Genomic DNA, 24,892 nt, shown 5'->3' with positions numbered 1-24,892 from the left:
TGTCTTGAGTTATAGAAATGACATGTTGCACTTCTACTTAATCAATGTAAAAATTGCATCAAACCCAGAGGACTACTCAAACTGAACATTGTTAAAGGCATTTATTATTTTAATAAAAATCTGAACTGAGAGACGGCAATGGACAATCAATCATATTACAGGGACAGTTCAGTGAGTTGATAGATTGACAGCCAGCATTTCAGGACTTTGACGTCATGTCACTGATCGCACTGTTTCAAATGTCAAAAGAATGGCTCACAGTATGACCAGATGGGAAAAGGTATGCTTTTGCATGAGGAAATTGATTAGGCTGAAGAAGCAACAAGCCACAGAATAGCAATAGAAATCCTCATTAGCATGTCGTGGAGAGAACATTCTACAAGATTCATCTCTTCTGTGTAAATTCATAATGAAGGAAAATAAGTTCTAGGAAGAGAAAAGCACACAGGAATAAGAGGTGACGGGCAGCAGGTACAAGAGGAAAATGAAAGCAAGGGGCATAGAACATGAGGGAATATTCTGACTAGACTACTGAAAGATGAAAGCAGTTTTTCACAGGAGCTCAGAAGACAGGAAAGCATTCAGAACAGGTGAATGGAGAAGAAAAACATAACATAAAGAACTAAATACAAAGCTGAAAGAGGAGGACCTAAAGAGGGTCAGAGAGGAGCAGAGGAAGACCTAAAGAGGGTCAGAGAGGAGCAGAGGAAGACCTAAAGAGGGTCAGAGAGGAGCAGAGGAAGACCTAAAGAGGTTCAGAGAGGAGCAGAGGAAGACCTAAAGAGGGTCAGAGAGGAGCAGAGGAAGACCTAAAGAGGGTCAGAGAGGAGCAGAGGGAAAGAGGAGGACCTAAAGAGGGTCAGAGAGGAGCAGAGGAAGACCTAAAGAGGGTCAGAGAGGAGCAGAGGAAGACCTAAAGAGGGTCAGAGAGGAGCAGAGGAGGACCTAAAGAGGGTCAGAGAGGAGCAGAGGAGGACCTAAAGAGGGTCAGAGAGGAGCAGAGGGGAAGAGGAGGACCTAAAGAGGGTCAGAGAGGAGCAGAGGAAGACCTAAAGTGTGTCAGAGAGGAGCAGAGGGAAAGAGGAGGACCTAAAGAGGGTCAGAGAGGAGCAGAGGGGAAGAGGAGGACCTAAAGAGAGTCAGAGAGGAGCAGAGGAAGACCTAAAGTGTGTCAGAGAGGAGCAGAGGGAAAGAGGAGGACCTAAAGAGGGTCAGAGAGGAGCAGAGGGAAAGAGGAGGACCTAAAGAGGGTCAGAGAGGAGCAGAGGAAGACCTAAAGAGGGTCAGAGAGGAGCAGAGGGAAAGAGGAGGACCTAAAGAGGGTCAGAGAGGAGCAGAGGAAGACCTAAAGAGGGTCAGAGAGGAGCAGAGGAAGACCTAAAGAGGGTCAGAGAGGAGCAGAGGAGGACCTAAAGAGGGTCAGAGAGGAGCAGAGGAGGACCTAAAGAGGGTCAGAGAGGAGCAGAGGAGGACCTAAAGAGGGTCAGAGAGGAGCAGAGGAAGACCTAAAGAGGGTCAGAGAGGAGCAGAGGAAGACCTAAAGAGGGTCAGAGAGGAGCAGAGGAGGACCTAAAGAGGGTCAGAGAGGAGCAGAGGAGGACCTAAAGAGGGTCAGAGAGGAGCAGAGGGAAAGAGGAGGACCTAAAGAGGGTCAGAGAGGAGCAGAGGGGAAGAGGAGGACCTAAAGAGAGTCAGAGAGGAGCAGAGGAAGACCTAAAGTGTGTCAGAGAGGAGCAGAGGGAAAGAGGAGGACCTAAAGAGGGTCAGAGAGGAGCAGAGGGAAAGAGGAGGACCTAAAGAGGGTCAGAGAGGAGCAGAGGAAGACCTAAAGAGGGTCAGAGAGGAGCAGAGGGAAAGAGGAGGACCTAAAGAGGGTCAGAGAGGAGCAGAGGAAGACCTAAAGAGGGTCAGAGAGGAGCAGAGGAAGACCTAAAGAGGGTCAGAGAGGAGCAGAGGAGGACCTAAAGAGGGTCAGAGAGGAGCAGAGGAGGACCTAAAGAGGGTCAGAGAGGAGCAGAGGAGGACCTAAAGAGGGTCAGAGAGGAGCAGAGGGGAAGAGGAGGACCTAAAGAGGGTCAGAGAGGGGCAGAGGAAGACCTAAAGTGTGTCAGAGAGGAGCAGAGGGAAAGAGGAGGACCTAAAGAGGGTCAGAGAGGAGCAGAGGGGAAGAGGAGGACCTAAAGAGGGTCAGAGAGGAGCAGAGGAAGACCTAAAGTGTGTCAGAGAGGAGCAGAGGGAAAGAGGAGGTCCTAAAGAGGGTCAGAGAGGAGCAGAGGGAAAGAGGAGGACCTAAAGAGGGTCAGAGAGGAGCAGAGGAAGACCTAAAGAGGGTCAGAGAGGAGCAGAGGAGGACCTAAAGAGGGTCAGAGAGGAGCAGAGGAAGACCTAAAGAGGGTCAGAGAGGAGCAGAGGAGGACCTAAAGAGGGTCAGAGAGGAGCAGAGGAGGACCTAAAGAGGGTCAGAGAGGAGCAGAGGAAGACCTAAAGTGTGTCAGAGAGGAGCAGAGGGAAAGAGGAGGACCTGAAGAGGGACAGAAAAACAGGAGGAGCAGAGGGGAAGAGGAGGACCTGAAGAGGGTCAGAGCAGAGCAGGGGAAAGAGGAGGTCCTAAAGAGGGACAGAAAAACAGGAGGAGCAGAGGGAAAGAGGAGGACCTGAAGAGGGACAGAAAAACAGGAGGAGCAGAGGGAAAGAGGAGGACCTGAAGAGGGACAGAAAAACAGGAGGAGTAGAGGGAAAGAGGAGGTCCTAAAGAGGAGCAGAGGGAAAGAGGAGCAGAGGGGAAGAGGAGGACCTGAAGAGGGTCAGAGCAGAGCAGGGGAAAGAGGAGGTCCTAAAGAGGAGCAGAGGGAAAGAGGGGAAGAGGAGGACCTGAAGAGGGTCAGAGGAGCAGAGGGAAAGAGGATGACCTGAAGAGGAGCAGAGGGAAAGAGGAGGACCTAAAGAGGGTCAGAGGAGGACCTGAAGAGGGTCAGAGGAGCAGAGGGAAAGAAGAGGTAATAGAGAAACAAAAAATAGAAGACATAGACAGCACAGTAGAGTGAAGGAAAGCAATGATAGCTGAGAAACAAAAGAAGATGGACAGAACATTTAGAAAACTTTAAAATAGGAAAGCAAAATAAATGACAGAAAACAGAAAAAGAAGAAATTGGAAATGAGTTCTGGCTTAAAGCAAACAGAAATATAGAACTCACAAGTCAGGTAAAAGAATCAGGAGGTTGTAATGTTAGTATTAGGAAATAGTTCATGTTAATAGAGAACGTATATACCAAAGTGTAGAGTGAAGCAGAATTACAGAAATGATCAAAGACAAGAAATGTAAAAGTGGCACAGCTAGATGACTACAAGACAGCTAAGAGAACAGTGTGTAAAAGTGGCACAGCTAGATGACTACAAGACAGCTAAGAGGACAGTGTGTAAAAGTGGCACAGCTAGATGACTACAAGACAGCTAAGAGAACAGTGTGTAAAAGTGGCACAGCTAGATGACTACAAGACAGCTAAGAGAACAGTGTGTAAAAGTGGCACAGCTAGATGACTACAAGACAGCTAAGAGGACAGTGTGTAAAAGTGGCACAGCTAGATGACTACAAGACAGCTAAGAGAACAGTGTGTAAAAGTGGCACAGCTAGATGACTACAAGACAGCTAAGAGAACAGTGTGTAAAAGTGGCACAGCTAGATGACTACAAGACAGCGAAGAGAACAGTGTGTAAAAGTGGCACAGCTAGATGACTACAAGACAGCTAAGAGGACAGTGTGTAAAAGTGGCCCATCTAGATGACTACAAGACAGCTAAGAGAACAGTGTGTAAAAGTGGCACAGCTAGATGACTACAAGACAGCTAAGAGAACAGTGTGTAAAAGTGGCACAGCTAGATGACTACAAGACAGCTAAGAGAACAGTGTAAAAGTGGCACAGCTAGATGACTACAAGACAGCTAAGAGAACAGTGTGTAAAAGTGGCACAGCTAGATGACTACAAGACAGCGAAGAGAACAGTGTGTAAAAGTGGCACAGCTAGATGACTACAAGACAGCTAAGAGAACAGTGTGTAAAAGTGGCACAGCTAGATGACTACAAGACAGCTAAGAGGACAGTGTGTAAAAAGCAAAAGGAGAGTTTAGAAAGAAAGTGTCAATCTGAAACAAAGAGGAAAGAATTGCAGAATATCAGTAGCAGAGGAAAAGTGGAATAAAATTCAGAAACAGAAGTTGGGAAAAGAAAAAGCAAGATTGTGTAAATGGCAGACTGCAAGAGGAAAGATTAACCTAGAAAAAGGACAATTTAGGGGAAAATAAAGGAGAAATGCTGTTGGGAAAATAGAGAAGAGGACAGCAGAAGTAAGAGGCGAGGAAGGTAACATTACAGTGAAAGAAACTAGCAAATGTACAATTTAGAGAAATAAATGATAAGATACAGAGTCAAGATGGTGAGGAAATGATTTGAAAGCATTAAAGCAGAGAAATAAAGTTTAGAAAATGAAGATAAATGTGTCAGTAAAGAAGAAGACAAAGGGTGAAGAAAGAAAGCCATAAGATTAATACAGAAAAGGTGAAACGGATCAAGTGTGAAGAAACATGAGAAGAAATGTAGCTAAATAAGTTTAAAATTGCCATTAGATTGAAGGGAAATTATAAATCTGATAGCCATGCATAAAGAAAATAGAAAAATAACAGACTAGAAAGCAGAGTTTGAAAGAGTGAGAGACAGCAGAGTAGAAGTAAAAAGGCATATTTTTCCATATTATACATTTTTACTAGATGTAAAAATACCCTGATGAAGGCATCACAGTCAAACCGTTGTTGAAATTGAATAATACCATGATAAAGTGTGACTTTAGTTTCTATTTCAAATTGATATTGTAGGCATGGTTATCCAAACCAGAAGAACAACAGTAAAGCTTGGAAAGAGAAGTCCCTAGAAGATAGGAAAACGAAGCAGTAAAGGAAGAGGGGAAATTAGTATACAAAAACTAAAGCTGAACTTTGCATAAAGAAGAGGTTTAGCCCATAGGTTGAAACACACACAGTAAGACCACACACTACAGCAAGGCAGGCACAGGGCTGGGTGTCTAGGTAAAATACTGTTGCCCCCCTAGAACTCAAATATGAAGTTATATGCGCTGATTTTAAGTTAAGATTCAGTCCATACAGTACAAAGGTACTGAACCAGAAACAGTTGCATAAACATATGCAGACAGTCATTTCTGTAAAACACTCACAACCTTCTTGCACTGGTATCAGTCAGCCTCAAAACGTACAGTTAAGTTGAGAAAAGGAACACTGAGAATATAAGTTTGAGCAGAAGAGTGGAGGACTGCAAAAAGAGGCATTGAAAAAGAGAAAGGAAAATGACATGAATTAAAGAGAGGAGAGGAAAGGGAAACAGAAACAATGTTTTATTGAGAGGTCAACAGCAAATAAACAACAGTGAAGCTAGAGTACAGGATGGAGAAGGAGAGATGACCCATAGAACTAGAACTCATCTGATTATTTCTATGGATGGAACACAGATTCTCAAACAGAATGGAGAGAAGCAGGCGAGAGAACAGGAAGAGGAAACCAGACAACATCCTAGAGTTTAACAGGACAGAGGAAATCAGGGAAAGCACATTAGAGGTTACAGGCTCGTCAGGCAGAGCGAAGTAAAACCCAGAATGAGGCTGCCATAGAAAAAGGATAAAGTGGGTTGAGCATTATGTAAAGCAGAGAGAAGATGGATAGAAGCTCAGCAATGAAAATAAGAAAAAATGTTTTGTTACAGTTAATTGGTAGACTGAGAAGTAATGGCTCCTGAATGCTTTTTTGACAAGTGAAACTTTTTCAGAATCAGAGGTAGATTGTTAGGAAAGCAAAAACATACGTACATTTTATGCAAATTATAGTTTTCTGGTTCTAGAAGCATTTCAAAAAAGATTACTGTGCACATTAACAATATCAGTGCCATTGCTGTCTCTCATAGCTTGTGCTTTGAGTATTGATGTCGTCACATACTCCAACACACAAGAACACACACACACACACACTTCAACGTCCTCAAACAGTGCGCTACATCATTGACAAAACTCATCAAAATAAGTTATTTAACTGTATAAAATGTCATTGTACTCTACAATTTGACTCTTGAAAAGTTGATCAAAAACTTTTTTTACAAAGGTCACCATGTAGAGAAACCAGTATTGTTGTGCCACTTGAGTTGCAGTATTTCACCATGAAGTCCAGCCAATCAAAAATAAAATGGCTCACATTCAACTCTCTCTGTCAGAATAGTGAAAGAGTAGCTTATAACCCAGGTACGGAGGCAGAAATCTTTACATTCTGAAAATCATGGAACAAATCTGTGGCACAAACAATACAGATTAAGTGTAAAATAAAGATTTTAAATAACTGTCTATACATTAGATCAGGCTCTTTATCCTATATGTATTCTCTGATAGAATAAATAGTGAATAACTACTACAGTATTTACACGTCCAGTCGGTTGGATCGGTCTCCACGTGGAGGGAGTCAGACAGGAGGTGACACAGAGCTCAGTGATGTCATAACCTGTCCTGAGTTATTGTCCTGGGACTGGCCAATCCTGGATGAGGTGGCGGGGTCACAGAACGGCTTCCAGGCTCCCATTGGGCAGCTCAGTAAGGGGTGAAGCGGTTGTATCCTCCTCTGTACAGACTGGCCTAGAAATAAGTAGAAGATATGATAGATGATGGTGAATCGGTGCCCACCGGCGGGTTGAGACGGATTCCTTTTTGAGGCTTGATTAAATTCTGGCTCGTGGCTAGAAACAATGGTCTGGATGACTTAGTGGGTAACATGAACACTTTAACCGTTGGAGAGGAACTGCTTATGAGCTTTAAAGAGGCTCACCATTGTTCCGACACCGTATGTTGCCGTGGGTCCCACTGAATGGTGGTAGGGATCCGTTGCAGCAGCATAAACTCGGCCATATCTGATGGACAGACAGAAACTTAGCTAGAAACTTTGCAATTACTTATTACTTTTTAGCTACTTTGCATGTTAGCTAACTCTTCCCCTAACCCTTTAACATAACTCCTAAACCCTAACCTTAACCCTAGCCAATGTTAGCGACCTAGGTAACGTTAGCCACAACAAATTGGAATTCGTATCATACGTATTGCAAATTCTTAACATATTGTACGAATTGTTGCCATTCGTAACATATCATACGAAATGGATGATGAACATCCATAAATGAATACATACAGTGGGGCAAAAAAAGTATTTAGTCAGCCAACAATTGTGAAAGTTCTCCCACTTTAAAAGATGAGAGAGGCCTGTCAATTTTCATCATAGGTACACTTGAACTATGACAGACAAAATGAGAAGAAAAAAAATCCAGAAAATCTCATTGTAGGTTTTTTAATTAATTAATTTGCAAATTATGGTGGAAAATAAGTATTTGGTCACCTACAAACAAGCAAGATTTCTGGCTCTCACAGATCTGTAACTTCTTCTTTAAGAGGCTCCTCTGTCCTCCACTCGTTACCTGTATTAATGGCACCTGTTTGAACTTGTTATCAGTATAAAAAACACCTGTCCACAACCTCAAACAGTCACACTCCAAACTCCACTATAGCCAAGACCAAAGAGCTGTCAAAGGACACCAGAAACAAAATTGTAGACCTGCACCAGGCTGGGAAGACTGAATCTGCAATAGGTAAGCAGCTTGGTTTGAAGAAATCAACTGTGGGAGCAATTATTAGGAAATGGAAAACATACAAGACCACTGATAATCTCCCTCGATCTGGGGCTCAACGCAAGATCTCACCCCGTGGGGTCAAAATGATCACAAAAATCCCAGAACCACACAGGGGGACCTAGTGAATGACCTGCAGAGAGCTGGGACCAAAGTAACAAAGCCTACCATCAGTAACACACTACGCCACCAGGGACTCAAATCCTACAGTGCCAGACGTGTCCCCCTGCTTAAGCCAGTACATGTCCAGGCCCGTCTGAAGTTTGCTAGAGAGCATTTGGATGATCCAGAAGAAGATTGGGAGAATGTCATATGGTCAGATGAAACCAAAATATAAAGAGGACAAAGAATGTGTGTTTGGAGGACAAAGAATGCTGAGTTGCATCCAAAGAACACCATACCTACTGTGAAGCATGGGGGTGGAAACATCATGCTTTGGGGCTGTTTTTCTGCAAAGGGACCAGGACAACTGATCCGTGTATAGGAAAGAATGAATGGGGCCATGTATCGTGAGATTTTGAGTGAAAACCTCCTTCCATCAGCAAGGGCATTGAAGATGAAACGTGGCTGGGTCTTTCAGCATGACAATGATCCCAAACACACCGCCCGGGCAACGAAGGAGTGGCTTCATAAGAAGGATTTCAAGGTCCTGGAGTGGCCCAGCCAGTCTCCAGATCTCAACCCCATAGAAAATCTTTGGAGGGAGTTGAAAGTCCATGTTTCCCAGCAACAGCCCCAAAACATCACTGCTCTAGAGGAAATCTGCATGGAGGAATGGGCCAAAATACCAGCAACAGTGTGTGAAAACCTTGTGAAGACTTACAGAAAACGTTTGACCTCTGTCATTGCCAACAAAGGGTATATAACAAAGTATTGAGATAAACTTTTGTTATTGACCAAATACTTATTTTCCACCATAATTTGCAAATAAATAAATAAAAAATCCTACAATGTGATTTTCTGGATAATTATTTTTCTAATTTTGTCTGTCATATGATGAAAATTACAGGCCTCTCTCATCTTTTTAAGTGGGAGAACTTGCACAATTGGTGGCTGACTAAATACTTGTTTGCCCCACTGTACCATACCAAACGTATCATTCTAATTTGAGTGTCTTGGATTTTCGTTCACTATGTCCATCCAGGTTACTAAACAGGTGTGCTAGTACTGTGTTAGAAAAAACAGTGAGGCCCCATAGACCAGACTTGAAGACCACACTACCTCAACATTAGAGTGCTGCTTATCTCATGTTCTAAGTCCCCATTTGAAGGAAAAAGTCCTTGAAATCCTCATACAAACAGAGTCACATTGTCAGTCATTGGGCGCTGCTACTCACCCATCACTGTATGTTGCTGTGGCAGCGGATGGTGATTGGGCAACTCTGTACGCTGCAGGATACCCGCCCTGATAGGAAAAAAGACATTCAGAGACAAGATAAACTTTTAGCTAAACACAAGGTAGACAGCCTGAAATAAGCTGAAATCAGAAGAAAAATGTCCACTTACATAGACTTCAGCTCCATATAATCCATCTTGGTACAGCACACTGAAAGGAGACATTCTATCATTCACACATTAAACAGTGAAAATTTAATCATTTACTTACACTCACAATGGAAATGGTTATTCATTTTTAAAATAGATTTATTGAAGATAGAAATGATCTTACCCAGGGTAGGCGGGCATGGCAGTGGGTGCGGCTGCAGCAGCTGAGCGAATTGTGTTGTAGACTGCCCTGCCCCGCCCACGCAGTGGTGAGCCCCGATAGGCCAGGGTGGGAGCAGCTACGGGGTAGGGGAAACTGGCAACTGAGGAGAGAGAGAAAGAGAGAGAGCTTACAGTACCCACTAGGATATGTACTGTAGCCACCCTGCCTTTCGAAGCAGGTTTATTGACTCCCCCAAGGGAACATGCTTTCTTGGAGCCATCGATAAGAGAGGTTGAGTATCACAGGTGGGATCTGAACCCGGGTCTCCTGCTCGGGAAACCCACGTCTTAACCATTAGACCAAAATAGTATTCCTCCTTGGTGATGAGGTAGCAAGGCCTCATCACAAGTGTCTGACTGACCTCCGCTACAAGGGGTCATGAATTCCGATTGGGTTTGATAGGGATACAGTACTAGAACATATATGACAAGGACAAACTAATATTGAAATAATCAAACTCACCCGAAAACTCACATTGAAACTCACCGGTGTAGAGTTCAGGTGCATACATCGCTCCCATGACAGGGCTGATCTTCCATCCAGGGGCTACAAAGAGAGAGAGAGAGAGAGAGAGAGAGAGAGAGAGAGAGAGAGAGAGAGAGACAGAGAGTGAGAGGGAAGTTGAGAGAGAAGGAGAGAGAGAGAGAGAGAGAGAGAGAGAGCCAGAGAGAGAGCCAGAGAGTGAGAGAGAAGTTAAGAGAGAGAAGGAGAGAGAGAGAGAGAGAGAGAAAGGGAGAAAGGGAAAGAGATGTTGAGAGAAGGAGAGAGAGAGAGAGAGAGAGAGAGAGAGAGAGAGAGAGAGAGAGAGAGAGAGAGAAAGAAAGAGAGAAAGAGATGTTGAGAGAAGGAGAAAGAGGTTAAACAACAAGTAAAGGAAGAAAGAGACAGTAGAGTTCATGGAGAATAAAGGGAAAACACAGACACAGTTCAGAAGTACAGAGTGCATGTCCACCCCTCCCACATCCCACGGAAAGAGGTATCTTACTTGAAACCTCACCATTCACAAGTGGTGTTTGGGGTTTCTTGGTGACTATTCTGGCTGTAGCATTGTTCACCTGCACAGACAGAGGGTACAATTTCTTAGACAGACAGACAGATAAACAGATATTCAAGATAGACATACTATAGATAGTTATTCCTCACTTCAACCTTCCTCCCCTCAACGATAGTTCCGTTCAGTTTTTCCCTTGCTCGGTCTGCCTCCATTGCGCTCTCAAAGGTCACGAACCCAAAACCCTGAGAGACGGAAGGAGAAACATTTCTGATTGTCCAACTTGTCATTGTCTTGGTAAGGCAAAAAACAATAGGGCAACCAGGTTTCATTTGTTCAGTTTGTAATTTCTGATATTGAGTGGTCTCTCACCTTTGACCCTCTCTCATTAAAGATAATCTCCACATCCAGGATCTTGCCAAATTGCTGAAAGACAAAACCAGATCACAATCTTGTCCACAGGTTATCATTGAGGTTATAAGAGATGACAATGTTTCGTAGGATGACTTCATGTCTTGTGGATAATAAACCTGGACATAACCACTGGTTGTGTCTCTCACCCCAAACATCTGTCTAAGGTCCGGGTCTCTGAAGCGGAAGGGGATGTTGGAAACGTGGAGACGCTTGGGCTGGGCCTTGCCTGACCCCTCCTCATCGCTACCACTTCCTGCTCCGCCCCCTGATGACACTGACACGCTCAGAGCCTGGGAGTCAGAGGTCACCGGAACCAGGGCATCGTCCTGGGTGAGAGAAGAGGAGGAGGAGAGGAAGAGAGGAAGAAGAAATGGACAAAAATAAAGAATAGAGGAGATGAGGAGGAAAGAAAGGAAGTAAAGGAAGGGGAAAGGAAGGAGAGGAGTGAAGGAAGAAGAGGAGAAAGAGAATAGACAGAGGAAGAGCAGGAGACAAAGAAAAAGAAGGCGGAAAGGAAGGGGAGAGGAGGAGGATAGAAGGACAGAGAGCAGGAGAAGAAGAAAAAGGAGGAAATGATGAGGAGAGGAGGAGGATAAAAGGACAGAGAGCAGGAGAAGAAGAAAAAGAAGGAGGAAAGGATGAGAAGAGGAGGAGGATAGAAGGACAGAGAGCAGGAGAAGAAGAAAAAGAAGGAGGAAAGTATGGAGAGAGGAGGAGGATAGAAGGACAGAGAGCAGGAGAAGAAGAAAAAGAAGGAGGAAAGGATGAGGAGAGGAGGAGGATAGAAGGACAGAGAGCAGGAGAAGAAGAAAAAGAAGGAGGAAAGTATGGAGAGAGGAGGAGGATAGAAGGACAGAGAGCAGGAGAAGAAGAAAAAGAAGGAGGAAAGGATGAGGAGAGGAGGAGGATAGAAGGACAGAGAGCAGGAGAAGGGTATAAAAAAGGTTTCAAGGGAAAGGCAGAGAAAGAAGGGGGGAGATTACAGAGGAAACTAAGGACATGTTGCCAATTGGTCCATGCACTTGTACACCTCTGAATAGACAACTAATTTACAATTTAGTAAAAGGATTCTGAGATAAAAACAGATTTTTTCCACAAAATGTTTCTTTAAAATCTATCAAAACAGTTCACATGTTCTGGTACAGTGTCCCATTACAGAGGCATCGCATTGGATTGGAAAAATGGTGATCATTTTAATTGAATCAAGTGATCACAACTCAGTCCAAATAAGCATTCAGCACCCAGTGATCCTTCTCAGGCAGGAGTGAGGAGGCGTGAACAGTACTACATGCCCGTTAGATTTTTTTTAAAAATATGTACAGCAGAGGAGGCTGGTGGAAGTGACTATAGAAGGATGGGCTCAATGTAATGGCTGGAATGGAATACATGGAACGGAGTCAAATAAGTTGTTTCCATGTGTTTGGCACCATTTCATCAATTCCATTCCAGCCATTACAATGAGCCCGTCCTCCTATAGCTCCTGCCACCAGCCGCCTCTGCTGTACACTAACTAAATATTAGGCTACATAGTCATGTTGATTCAGTTATAACAACCAGCCAATACCGAAAGTAACAGCTTCCCCAACAGAAATACTTTGGAGGAACTGTAACTAAATACAATATCATACTGAACATAATTGTGATGAATTATACTTAGAAATTCATAATAACTAGGTAGTTCAGGTGACATAGATTATATAGAGATGTAAACAGTAAGCCTGCAGGAATACATTTTCATAATATAATCTCATTAAAATGCCCCCATGCAAAACCATACAGGATATAGTAATGTGCTTCAAAACCAAAACATCCACTATCCCAAAATGCACCACGATGCCAGTGTCTGTCTGTTGGTCCTCCAAAAACCAAGGGATTATATGAGTCCAAACAAGAAAATTAAGATGAAAAAAAATATTACACCAAATAAATGAGTGAGCGAGAGCAGTGGGGGAGATAGGAGAGAGGGAGATAGCAGTGGGGGAGATAGGAGAGAGGGAGATAGCAGTGGGGGAGATAGGAGAGAGGGAGATAGCAGTGGGGGAGATAGGAGAGAGGGAGATAGCAGTGGGGGAGATAGGAGAGAGGGAGATAGCAGTGGGGGAGATAGGAGAGAGGGAGATAGCAGTGGGGGAGATAGCAGTGGGGGAGATAGGAGAGAGGGAGATAGCAGTGGGGGAGATAGGAGAGAGGGAGATAGCAGTGGGGGAGATAGGAGAGAGGGAGATAGCAGTGGGGGAGATAGGAGAGAGGGAGATAGGAGAGAGGGAGCAGAGTGCAATGTGAAAGGAAGAATAAAATGAGTGAGCGAGAGCAGTGGGGGAGATAGGAGAGAGGGAGCAGAGTGCAATGTGAAAGGAAGAATAAAATGAGTGAGCGAGAGCAGTGGGGGAGATAGGAGAGAGAGAGCAGAGTGCAATGTGAAAGGAAGAATAAAATGAGTGAGCGAGAGCAGTGGGGGAGATAGGAGTGGGGGAGATAGGAGAGAGGGAGCAGAGTGCAATGTGAAAGGAAGAATAAAATTGCAAAGAAAAAAAATAGCAAAAGTGAAAAATATCTTTAAATTGAAAATCAAGGTGAATGCAGGCTTGAAAGAAGTCAGATAAATATTAATGCAAATCAAAATACAGATCCTAATATGCAGAAATGAAAACACAGATATTATTAGCATTCTAATATAGGAAGGCTGATAGAAAGAGATGTGCACAATGTCCTCAGAGCAACGATAAATAATAAATTAAACAAAAAGATAAAGTGAACAAGGCAGGAACTTGCGCAAAAAGCTTGGGTTGGGGTGAGGAGTGGGAGCTGGGAGGCATAGTGCCGGGCAGGGTCAAAGTTGAATGTTCTAAATGTCAGTTTGGGGTCACGGTGCTGCTTTTTTCTGCCAAAGGTTAAAGATCATTACTCAAGATTCCGAGGGGGCATGTATTAATAAGTGGGGTAGAAATGGAGGGAGAGGGATAGAGAGACACATTCACGCAGAGAGAGAGAGAAAGAGAGAGAGAAAGATTCACACAAACACATACAGTACATACAGGCTACTGCTGTGTTGTTATATACTAGCTTCCCATGGCAGCATGGTTCACACAAACACCACCTCCTCATCATCCTCACACACACACACACACACCAGAAACATGGGAAGTGGGACAGTGAAGAGAGGGGAGGGGGGAGTGGAAGAAAGGGGTGGGTGGGTTGGGTTGGATGTTGGTGTCATGTCACGATGCAAAATTGATTTCTGAACCTGGACGATATTTCGGTGGGGGAGGGGTCACCCGTTCGGCCTCCCCCGTTGACCCCACCTCCATGATGTGTGGCGGCGTCTCAACTTTCCCCGAAAATCAGGACGGACCTTGTAAGTCAGGGGCTCTAGTGATGGAATATATAAATGTGGCCATAAAAGTCAGTTATGACATCAGAAAGAGCTGCTGAGGCAGGGAAAAGGACTTCACAGTCACAATGCATTGACCTTGATTCACCATTCACCTCTGTCTTTGTCTAGACTAATAACCTACAGTATATAAAGCCTACCAGGACACTGGACATAAACATACATGTTCATGTTTTCCTCATTATAAGTTCAGAAACTAGGCCTTGTTCCTAATGAAATTATATAAGATCCCATCAAATACATGTCATTTTGTGCTGTAGACTATATAAAAATAAATAGTAGGAAATATTACATTGAACCCTGATAACTTACCTAATAACATGCCATACAATATACCAAAATACATTTAAATTATAATCCTACATTTAAATACTGTGTTGTTCCATTCTCCTGTGTTTTTAACTTCTCCTTTCTCAACGTTCTTTACCCCGACCCCCTACCAGTAACCCGGTGCATGATCTTACACAGACATACTGCATGTTAACGGCTTTGGGGTTACCTGCTCTATTTCCAGATAAATGGGAGAGGGAAAGAGAGAGAGCGAGATGGGGAGGATTCACTTTCAAAAATTAATCTCCTCTCAGCTGCCCCTATCTGCTCTGCTGGGTGCCAGAGGAGATTCCCCTACATGGGCACAGGAGTGGAGTTGGGGAGCTAAACATAGAAGTAGCAGGGTCCTCTGTGTGTGTGTGTTCCATGTTACTGACAAAGAATTTCCTCAAACTTTGTATGACATGTTGTTGTTGATTAGAATAAAATCCCCTCATAGAAATAGGTCACAAACAACATGTGATTCCCCCATATACACATACAGTAGCTACATATCTTGATTACAAAGTATCTCTGTCTCTCTATCTTTCCTGGACACTACTTCTAAAGTCCCACACCTCCAGTCTATCATGTTGTTCTTACCGTGCTAATGGCTGCCAGAGTGTCAGCCCCTTCGTGTTGCGGGCCCTGATAGACTCTGAGCTGGTGATGCTCCTGGTACTCTGAGTTAGGGTGGGCGGAACTATAGTCTAGAGGAGGAAGTCTGCCTGCAGGTGTGGGAGGAGCTTGTCCTGGTGGAGGGTATGAGGGAGGCTGGGCATAGACCTGGGGGAGGGTGGGGTCACCACTGCCCGGGCAGGCCTCCTGCCCAGGGCCTCCCTGGGATTGAATGAGAGAAGAGAATCAGTCAATAATCAATCAAAATAACATTGTCATAGTATCTATCCAACCTAGCTGTAGGATAAACCATATTGAAATTGTAATAGTGAGTGTGACTCTTGTTATAAGAAAAAAAAATAATAATAATAATAACCACATATTCATTAATTACATTAAAAATAGATAGATTCACAGCATACATTCATTGACAATGTGTGACTGCCCATAGAATCATCTCTAATGTAAGCACAAAGACATCAGGCTTCATAAAAGTCATATTCTCTGAGTTTTTGAGTCTAAAATATCACCTGGGAAATGTCTAATGGTTGAGTGGTGCTGGGCAGTTTAGATATGCACAGCTGCTACAAAACTAGAGGACCTTAAGAAAGATCCACACAGCAGACTCATACCTACAGTACAGCTCACTATGATACGTATACTATTCCTTTTGAGTATTCATTCAGGATTCAGCATCCTTTGGAAAAGAGTATCTGGCAAATATCCAATACTTTACCACTTATGCCGAAACAGTGCACCTACAAACACTTAATTGTAATGAAATATCAACTCCGCACGAAACTGATCCCAGACTAATACCTTCAACATCATCATGATCATCTAATCAATGTACCAAATCCATTCCAATCCATTGTTTCTTCAATGTACGAAAAATAAACAGCAAGAAAGCAGAGTTCACACAGTGACGTGACCAATTCTCACACAATGAAAAGTGATCGTGGTGACACAGACACAACAGGAGAATAGATGATTGTCTTACCCCGTCACTGCATATCTGATTCTCCGGTACATTGTCCAACAACTGCCACATGTTTTAATGCCGGCTTCCACCCGCCCACTACACCATAAGTTCTACTTAACCACCAATCGCATGACAGGAGTTCTGGGAGCAGGGGGAGCCGGGGTGGCTATGCCAGCTGTGGTAATTTGTACCTGTCAATAACTTTCAACCGCCTCCCCCTCCTCACAGAAACACAATAAAACATTAGGAGAGCTACACAAAAATGTGTAATTTCTACATTAAAAGCTAATACTGTAGCTGTACTTCAACTTGCCACTAAAAGGTCACCTCTAAGAATACTATCCTTGTTATTACCCTGTAATTGCTGATGTATTGCCTTTTAAATATTCCTATGCCTTTTAAATATTCCTATGCCTTTTAAATATTCCTATGCCTTTTAAATATTCCTATGCCTTTTAAATATTCCTATGCCTTTTAAATTTTCATATGCCTTTTAAATATTCATATCATTCCAATACCTTCTTTTTGACCAGACTCTTTGAAGAGACAAAAGCAGGCAGGAAACATTTGGGTAGTTTTATATCTTTCACATTAAAGCACATTAATAAACCCTTATATCTCTACTCTGAAACTGACCAGAGGTCAACCAGAAGATTGGCAGAGCCATTAGTAGATTTTTATGTTGTCCTTTACAGTTGTAAACATAGTAAGTGTCACAAGGTCTAAAGGCCTATATGTCAAACTGGCTGTAATTTAATACAAATTCATGTTGTTCTCTCCAACCTCTTCTCCTCCTCCTCCCCCTCTCTATCTGTCCATCAGCTGTTGCACTCATCGGATGGGGCGAGATAGGACTGATGGTGAAATTGAAGAGGGCGAAGTGGAGGAAGGTATGAAAGCTGATCTGATCATTTAAACCTTGTATGATCAGCTGATTCTGATACGCAGGGAGAGTGTCCTACATTCTCATAGGTCTAAGAAGACAGTGTGGCTACTGCAGGTAAAACCGCAGCATCAAAGGTCTTACTATACTAAGATATGAACTAACACTCGCACTTGTCTTTTCCTACTAGCACTGACTTTGCTAATAACTTCATTTATTGAGGATCAACGTAGTTGCTATAACTGTGATGTGTGGTTGTCCCACTTTGCTATCTTAAGATTAATGAACTCACTAAGTCACTCTGGATAAGAGCATCTGCCAAATGACTAACATGTAAATGTAATGTTAAATATAAGATATACTATCTTAGTTCACTAGGAGTGGAAAAGGAACACCTTGTCTGTGTACATCTCAGATACTTCCTATCAAACATCAGGGGTTTCAGTACAAAGTACACGATTTCTCTTGACAGACCACACAGGTGTTCCTCCTATACCTCTGAATTCTTACTTTAGAAATTCCACCGGGAGATGGTCAGGAGTGAGACTGATACCATCTAGAATCTATTAGGTCTCTAGAATAGATTTACAGGCATATCATTTACAAGGTTAGTCATTTAGCACATCATCTTACATAGTGCTTTCAAATGGGCCAAAACAACAAGCATGTAAAAAATCATAGTAAAACCTTTAAAGATAACATGCTTTTACATGTACTACTCTGCATCCTGTCTGCTAATATTGGAAGGCATGGGTGTTGTATATCTGGGTTTATTCCAGGGTTGACGCATAATAATTCATAAACTGTCCTTTTAGCTATCACATGGCAGATCCTGGCAATCAGTACACACAGTAACTGGGCCATGTTAGAGGACATGTCAACACCGACACACATGCCTGTATTGTGTCCCCCGCCCCACCTCACCCCCCAATATCTGACCTTCCCAAGCTCACACCATACATGGAGAGTGTCTGACAGGGGGAGATAATAGAATCTATTTGATACTAGCACTGGCCACCTTCACACACTCTCTCTCTCTCTTTGTCTCCCACTCCCAGTACAGTATTACATTGTCAGCAAACAAACATTATACACAGTATCTCTCCATGTGTCTCAACTTTATTTTTGATTGCCATTTGTTCCCCTCTGTCCTTCCTCCCCCTATTCAGCTGTCAGGTCTTAGGGTCAAAGGTCACCGGCTCTGAGACAGGTGGTTGCTGGGACAGCTGCTGGAGGATTTACACTCCGAAGATGACAGGAAACTGCTGATGTGCCCTTTAAGAGAGCTCATAAAGCAGGGGATACAAACGCACAGACAAAAACACTCACACACCCTATGGTCTACTCTATTCAGTATGTTTACACTGAGTGTACAAAACATCTTTCCATGACACAGACTGACCAGGTGAATCCAGGCGAAAGCTATGCTACCTTATTGATGTCACCTGTTAAATGAAGGGGAGAAGACAGATTAAAGAAGGATTTGTAAGCCTTGGGACAACTGAGACATGGATTGTGTCGGTGTGCCATTCAGAGGGAGAATGGGCAAGACAAAACATTTAATAACGGGGTATGGTAGTAGGTGCCAGGTGCACAGTAGTAGGTGCCAGGTGCACAGGTTTGAGTGTGTCAAGAACCGCAAGGCCGCTGGATTTCACGCTCAACAGTTTCCCATGTGTATCAAGAATGGTCGACCACCCAAAACACATCCAGTCAATTTGGCACAACTGTGGGAAGCACTGGAGACAACATGGGCCAACATCCCTGTGGAATGCTTTTGACACCTTGTAGAGTCCATGCCCCGACAAATTGAGGCTGTTCTGAGGGCAAAAGGGGGTGCAACTCAATATTAGGAAGGTGTTCCTAATGATTTGTACACTTAGTGTATATTACATACAGTACAGTAATATGGAACAGGTAATATGATCACAAACACAGATCGTCAGACATTTTACTCTGCTGGTATGTTCTGATCATAGCACAGTACACTGGTCCTCACCCCCCTACTTAGGCTACACACTATCAGGATATCAGTGTCCCCCTTATCTGCATGACATGGGAGCCTTCTCTCTCTGTGTTAATCTACTTTTCAAGGAACAGGCTAAAAATACAGGGGCTGTGACACAGAGAGACAAGGAAGACAGATTCCAGACACACATCATATCTGTGCTGGCATTCACCAACGGGTTATCAGGGACTCACGGAACACACACACACACACACACACACACACAATAACAAAACCACCTGCTGGCACCACTGAGAGCTGCAGATTAAATATAACTGCCAGTGTGTCATTGCAATTCAAACAAATGGGTTTGGCCCTATCAACAGTATTTAGGCCTAGATGCAGCTGTTTGCAATCTCATGACACAAATCTACACTGGCAACCAGTTGCTGTGAACTACTCTGAACTAAACATCATAATTTGGATTATTTTGAAATCTAGTTCAATAAACCCCTGCTATCATCATCATCATGACAAACACAAACAGTATCATTTATAATGTGTAATACTGGGCCTGAATACATTTAATCTGAATGTGATTCAGCATATCCAGTGACTCAAAACCAAACTATCTCAATGACGCTTGAGATGAGAGCCATGTATACAGAATTTAATGGGGGCCCATGTTCACACCAACAGCTATGCAGGATAGTTTGCTGATCTCTGTATGTGGCTCTGGGTCTACTGACAGAGTACCAAGAAAGACATCCAATGCTACACACCCGGCCTAAAACATGGTAGGAACCAGGAGAGAGAAGGAAAAGGCAAACAGAGGGATTGAGAGACAGAGGTAGATTACCTGTACTAGGCTGGGGTAACATTGGGCACCCTGGGGATAGACGGGCAGTCCGTAAGGCTGAAGAATCATTGTAGGAGAAGAGAGCATGGTGCATAGCCCGAAAACCACCAGGACAGAGGGAACGGTGGGGAGATGGGAGGACAAGAGAGGGTGAAGGGGGAAAGGGAGAGGATGGTGTGCTCAGAGGAGATGAAAAAAACAAGGCAGGAAAATCTAAGAAGAGAGAGTAGAATCCAAGTGATGAAAACACAGAAGGTCCAAGTGAATGAGAGGAAGAGCTGTAAAGTCAGAAGGATAACTGTCTACAGCTTTAAAAAATAAAAACAAACTCCCTAAACTAAGAAACAGTCAGCCTGTCTAGATAGGAAGACAGGATATGGCAGAGAAGTTAGAAAGAACACTGCTGTGTGTCTGTCAGCCTGTCAATTCGTCGGCCTGACAGACAGAAACACATGTAAAGGGTCCCGTTTCATGGTGTTATAAATAGTCCATGTCTCTCTCCCTCTCTCTGCCACCTCCACCCCCGCTCTCTCAATCGGTCTACTAGCTACTACTAGGTACCATATGCACGATCTTCTGTTGTGAGTGCACATGCAACATGTCGTTTGAGTGGGTGTGGTGGTTAGTAGGCTATCACTTTTCTAAAAGCATTCGCTACCCTTACAAAAAAAATGAATGAATCAACACACACTCTGGTCCATTTGTTGTGTGTACATCTCTACTCTCTGTCTCCCAGTAGCACTGACACACTGACACACACACACACACACACACACACACACACACACACACACACACACACAGCCCCGACATAGGATGCCGGGCTAATACACATAACGTTACACATTTTTAAAGATATTTTCTAAACTATGTTCAATAACCGAACAGAGGCCTACACAACAGCTCACCAAATAATACATGGCATACCTAGGTGATCCAACGTTCATTCTGTGTAGTACACTAGACTAGATAGTTGTTTGAAAAGTTAGTTATTCTTGTTCAGCAAGTAAACAGAATCGGTTTTAGTTTGACGAACAAAGTTGAACAACAGATGGAGGTATTTCACCAATTGCTGCTTTGAAGTGGTGTCGTCACATATTTTTGGGAAATGTAGTTCGCGGGATCCATATAAATAATGGAGAGATCCAATTGAACTTCCTCTTTATCGTACTGGCCTGTGGAAGACAGGTAATAACATATTATGCGCTTTGTTCTGTCTTGTTTTTCCATAGAAGTAGGGTCGCAATGTTGAGAAGTAAGGTATTTATACGTTTAGTTGTGCATTTCGGTTACACCGACCAACATATTTTGTATATGTTTGGCTTAACTTCTGCCTTATTCGGTCATGTCAGTCGTCCACGCACTGTACAACGTGGTTAGCACGCTAACGTTAGCTAGCTAGCAAGAGTGACATATCGCCGGTGAGGCCTTTACGTTACTGTGCTGTAGATGTCTCTGCATCTTCTCAAAAGCTTTACACTTTATCAAACTACATTAACAATTTGCAGTTGTATAGGTGGGGGGGAAATCCTTACTATAAATTGTCGATTTATATGAATCCGATGACGCTAGTTAAATAGCTAACAAGTTCCCACTAAAGTTCCCGCCTTATTAAACATGTTAAGTATTAATGTGTGACTTAGGATGGTCTTCAGAATAATTAACATGGTTTGAAATTCAGTATAATCACTTGTGTAATCGCAATGATGGAACTGAACAGCCATATCAATTCTTATTCCTCAGGCACTTTGATCCACCATGCCCGTTGCCAGGAGTTGGGTTTGTCGCAAGACATACGTCACACCCCGCCGCCCCTTCGAGAAGTCTCGTCTCGACCAGGAGCTTAAACTTATCGGTATGTGTGCAAATAGCAGGTTTTGATTTATATTGAATCTGCTGGTCTCTAAATACCATGTATTTTTTAAAGTTAATTTTAATCTCTCTCAGGGGAGTATGGTCTGAGAAACAAGCGTGAGGTGTGGAGGGTGAAGTTCACCCTGGCCAAGATTCGCAAGGCCGCCAGAGAGCTGCTCACTCTGGATGAGAAGGACCCCAAGCGTCTTTTTGAAGGTACACCACAGCTAGATTGTTCTCTGAACTATATTTTGGCTGTTCGTAAAAGTCCTTTGAGCTGTTAGCTAGTGAGATATCGGCCAATGATTTAAATATTCGATATTCAGATTGTCTGTGGTGTCAGGAATTCCTCGTGAATGAGGCCGTCAGTTAGATTTCCAGATGCCTTAAATCGGGGATATTCAGATTTTACCCTAAGGTCCAGATTACTGCTGGTTCTGTTCTACCTGAATTAATTGCACCCACCTGGGGTTCCAGGTCTCAAACAGTCCTTGATTAGGGCCATATTAAAGGGCCCTATGTTGTGATCGGTGACTGGAAATTGCTGTATCCTGTCTCCTAGGTAACGCCCTGCTCAGGCGTCTGGTGAGAATCGGTGTGCTGGATGAGGGCAAGATGAAGCTCGATTACATCCTGGGCCTGAAGGTGGAGGACTTCTTGGAGAGGAGGCTCCAGACGCAGGTCTTCAAGTTGGGCCTTGCTAAGAGCATCCACCATGCCCGCGTTCTCATCCGCCAGAGGCACATCCGGTAAGCTGTTGGAGATGGTCACTAGGTGGCCATGCTAGAAAGGGCAAGTCGGTAGAGCATTACACTGGTCTGTTATTTTAAATAGGCTCGATGATTAACTTGTGACTGGTTGTTAAACCATTTGTAACATGTACATTTCTAAACTTCTCACATGCCTACACTAACTGTTCAGTTAACTATTATGAGTTGAAACTGCACAACTCACAAGTTACTTTCTCAATCCTTAGAGGGCCTCGCAAACGATAGCTCATCCCTGAGCGTGGTTTAACATTTCAGCAAGGTCAATTCGGTAACAAACCGTATACCTTGTCTATGACTGCCCAGAGCCAATCCTGCCCCTCAAGAGTGGGCAAACAGTTTCAGCAAGGTCAATGCAGTAACAGACTGTATACCTTGTCTATAAGACTGCCCAGAGCCAAGCGAGAGGCAGACTGCTACTGTCTTATTTGCTGACAGGTAATGTATGGAGGATTGCACCTCGGGCAGATATGTGCTAATGGTCACGGCAAACTATCAAGTGTATTTGACGTGTAAGGCAATCGCATGTCTTCAATTTAGTTTGGTAAGAGTACTTTACCTCATCAGGCAGGCTGATGATTAAAATTAATATTCATACTTCCTGTGGTGTCAAGAATTCCTCGTGAATGAGGCCTGTCGTTGATGCCAAACTATTCCCATCTAGATGGTTATTTGTCTATGATATTAAGTGGGGAGGAACAAACCACTCATTGAGGTCTCCTTTCTCCCTCCAGTGTGCGCAAGCAGGTAGTCAACATCCCCTCCTTCGTGGTGCGCCTGGACAGCCAGAAGCACATTGACTTCTCCCTGCGTTCACCATACGGTGGCGGACGCCCCGGCCGTGTCAAGAGAAAGAATGCCAAGAAGGGCCAGGGTGGTGCTGGGGGAGCTGATGAGGAAGAGGAGGATTAAAATGGAGGCTGACTGGGTGTGTTCGTGTCTGGCACTTCCTGTTTTTCAATAATAAAATCATTTGACCACAAACTTGTGAATTTTTACTTGATATGTGGTGGAAACTGACTAGTTAAGGCCTCTGCACAATAATTGACTACACAATGGCTACATAGGGTTATAGATGTGTCATTGCTAGACATTTTATAGGGAAAATAGAATTCTGACTTGCTTGGTTGGCTGTTGGAAGTGACAACTAATCAAATGTTTCACATGCTTTGTAAACAGGTGTAGGGTAACTGAACTGCTTGCTTATGTGCTGTTCCCAACAGTGGAGAGAAATAACTGGCTAACCATAACCTGGCCAGAGACATGGTACCAGGTTGATGTGCAGGGGTATTAAGGAATTGAAGTAGATAAGTGACTAGTCAATGGACTGAATGGTGACATGTCAAGAGGGCCAAAAAAAGGGTGAATGCAGATCATCTAGCTATTGGTTAACTAAATAGCAGTTGGACCGCTTGTGGGTAGGAGCTGTGCAGTATCTTGTTGGTTCCAGACTTTGTGCATTGGTGTTCCCTGTTATCATAACTGGGACTTTGGTGGCTGGAGTCCATTTTTAGGGCCTTCTGACACTGCCTGGGTTAGAGGTCCTGGATGGCAGGGAGCTCAGCCCAAGTTATGTACTGGGCCATAAGCACTACTCTTTGGCGCCTTGCGGTTGGATGCTGAGCAGTTGCCATACAGAGTGGTGATGCAGCCAGTCAAGATGCTCTCAACGGTGTAGCTGTAGAGCTTCAGGATCTGAAGGCCAATGCCAAATCTATTCAACCAAAGAGGTGTGCCCTTTTCAACGTGTGGACCATGATAGTTTACTGATGTGGACACCAAGGAACTTGAAGCTCTCGACCTGCTCCACAACATCCGCAGCAATGCATGGGGGCGTGCTCGGCCCTCCGTTTCCTGTAGTCCACGATCAGCTCCTTTGTCTTGCTGAGGTTGTCCCGGCACCACACTGCCAGGTCTGACCTCCCTGTAGGCTGTCTCAAGAATAAGCAAATGGCAAGTGCTTTGTCTGCCATAACGCTCCCATAGGATTGTGGATTCATGGAGAGTAGCTAGGTAAAATGCACGTTTTATCTAACAGCCGAGTTAGACTGATATTCATAAATTTGGCACTTGAAATTTAGGCCAATCTGCGGTTGAAATGATAAAGCAGCCATCCCTCCACTCAGTCATGGTGCTGGGGAAATGTAAACCCATTCATAGACGGCTATGGGTGCTAGGAACAAATATCCATAATATGAAATGATATTAACCATGTTTAACAATGGCATAAAACAAGCTTATTTCAGGGTCCTGATGGGGTATATACACTGAACACAATGAATGGCACAACAATGGGCCTCATCGTGGTATATCTGCACTCAAATTGCCAATAATAAAATGCAATTGCATTCGTTTCTCCGTAGTTTATGCCTGCCCATACCATAACCCCACTGCCATCATGGGGCACTCGGCTCACAACTTGACATCAGCAAACCGTTCGCCCACATGACGCC

General features: G+C 43.7%; 2 protein-coding genes and 1 long non-coding RNA gene across 11 annotated transcripts; 1 reads left to right on the top strand and 2 right to left on the bottom strand.

The window, feature by feature from the left end:
* Nucleotides 1-86: 86 nt before the first annotated feature.
* On the bottom strand, nucleotides 87-2,153 carry LOC109905949 (uncharacterized). The gene is made up of 2 exons (XR_004212139.1): nucleotides 2,098-2,153; nucleotides 87-681 (listed from the first exon to the last, which is right to left on the bottom strand). It is a non-coding gene; the product is annotated as an uncharacterized LOC109905949 (long non-coding RNA).
* A 3,223-nt stretch (nucleotides 2,154-5,376) lies between these two features.
* rbfox1l (RNA binding fox-1 homolog 1, like) lies at nucleotides 5,377-20,237 on the bottom strand. 9 transcript variants are annotated; one of them, XM_031838083.1, is made up of 12 exons: nucleotides 19,819-20,237; nucleotides 15,132-15,368; nucleotides 10,975-11,154; nucleotides 10,787-10,840; nucleotides 10,567-10,659; nucleotides 10,421-10,478; nucleotides 9,910-9,969; nucleotides 9,385-9,523; nucleotides 9,222-9,276; nucleotides 9,053-9,120; nucleotides 6,867-6,948; nucleotides 5,377-6,676 (listed from the first exon to the last, which is right to left on the bottom strand). In XM_031838083.1, the coding sequence occupies exons 1-12, from the start codon at nucleotides 19,903-19,905 to the stop codon at nucleotides 6,632-6,634; spliced, it is 1,158 nt and encodes a 385-aa protein (XP_031693943.1). In that variant the 5' UTR covers nucleotides 19,906-20,237; the 3' UTR covers nucleotides 5,377-6,631. The 9 variants fall into 9 exon arrangements, with proteins under 9 accessions (XP_031693943.1, XP_031693935.1, XP_031693932.1 ...); XM_031838075.1 differs by having other exon boundaries at nucleotides 9,898-9,969; nucleotides 19,819-20,235; XM_031838072.1 differs by having other exon boundaries at nucleotides 10,409-10,478; nucleotides 19,819-20,234.
* A 661-nt stretch (nucleotides 20,238-20,898) lies between these two features.
* On the top strand, nucleotides 20,899-23,423 carry rps9 (ribosomal protein S9). Its single transcript, XM_031838065.1, has 5 exons — nucleotides 20,899-21,006; nucleotides 21,562-21,673; nucleotides 21,766-21,888; nucleotides 22,235-22,421; nucleotides 23,174-23,423. Exons 2-5 carry the CDS (start codon nucleotides 21,577-21,579, stop codon nucleotides 23,349-23,351), a joined length of 585 nt encoding a protein of 194 aa, XP_031693925.1. The 5' UTR covers nucleotides 20,899-21,006; nucleotides 21,562-21,576; the 3' UTR covers nucleotides 23,352-23,423.
* The last annotated feature ends 1,469 nt before the right edge of the window (nucleotides 23,424-24,892 follow it).

The sequence above is a fragment of the Oncorhynchus kisutch genome, linkage group LG2, assembly GCF_002021735.2.
Source record: "Oncorhynchus kisutch isolate 150728-3 linkage group LG2, Okis_V2, whole genome shotgun sequence".
In the NCBI taxonomy this organism is placed as follows: domain Eukaryota; kingdom Metazoa; phylum Chordata; class Actinopteri; order Salmoniformes; family Salmonidae; genus Oncorhynchus; species Oncorhynchus kisutch.
This window is presented reverse-complemented; position numbering and strand designations above follow the sequence as displayed.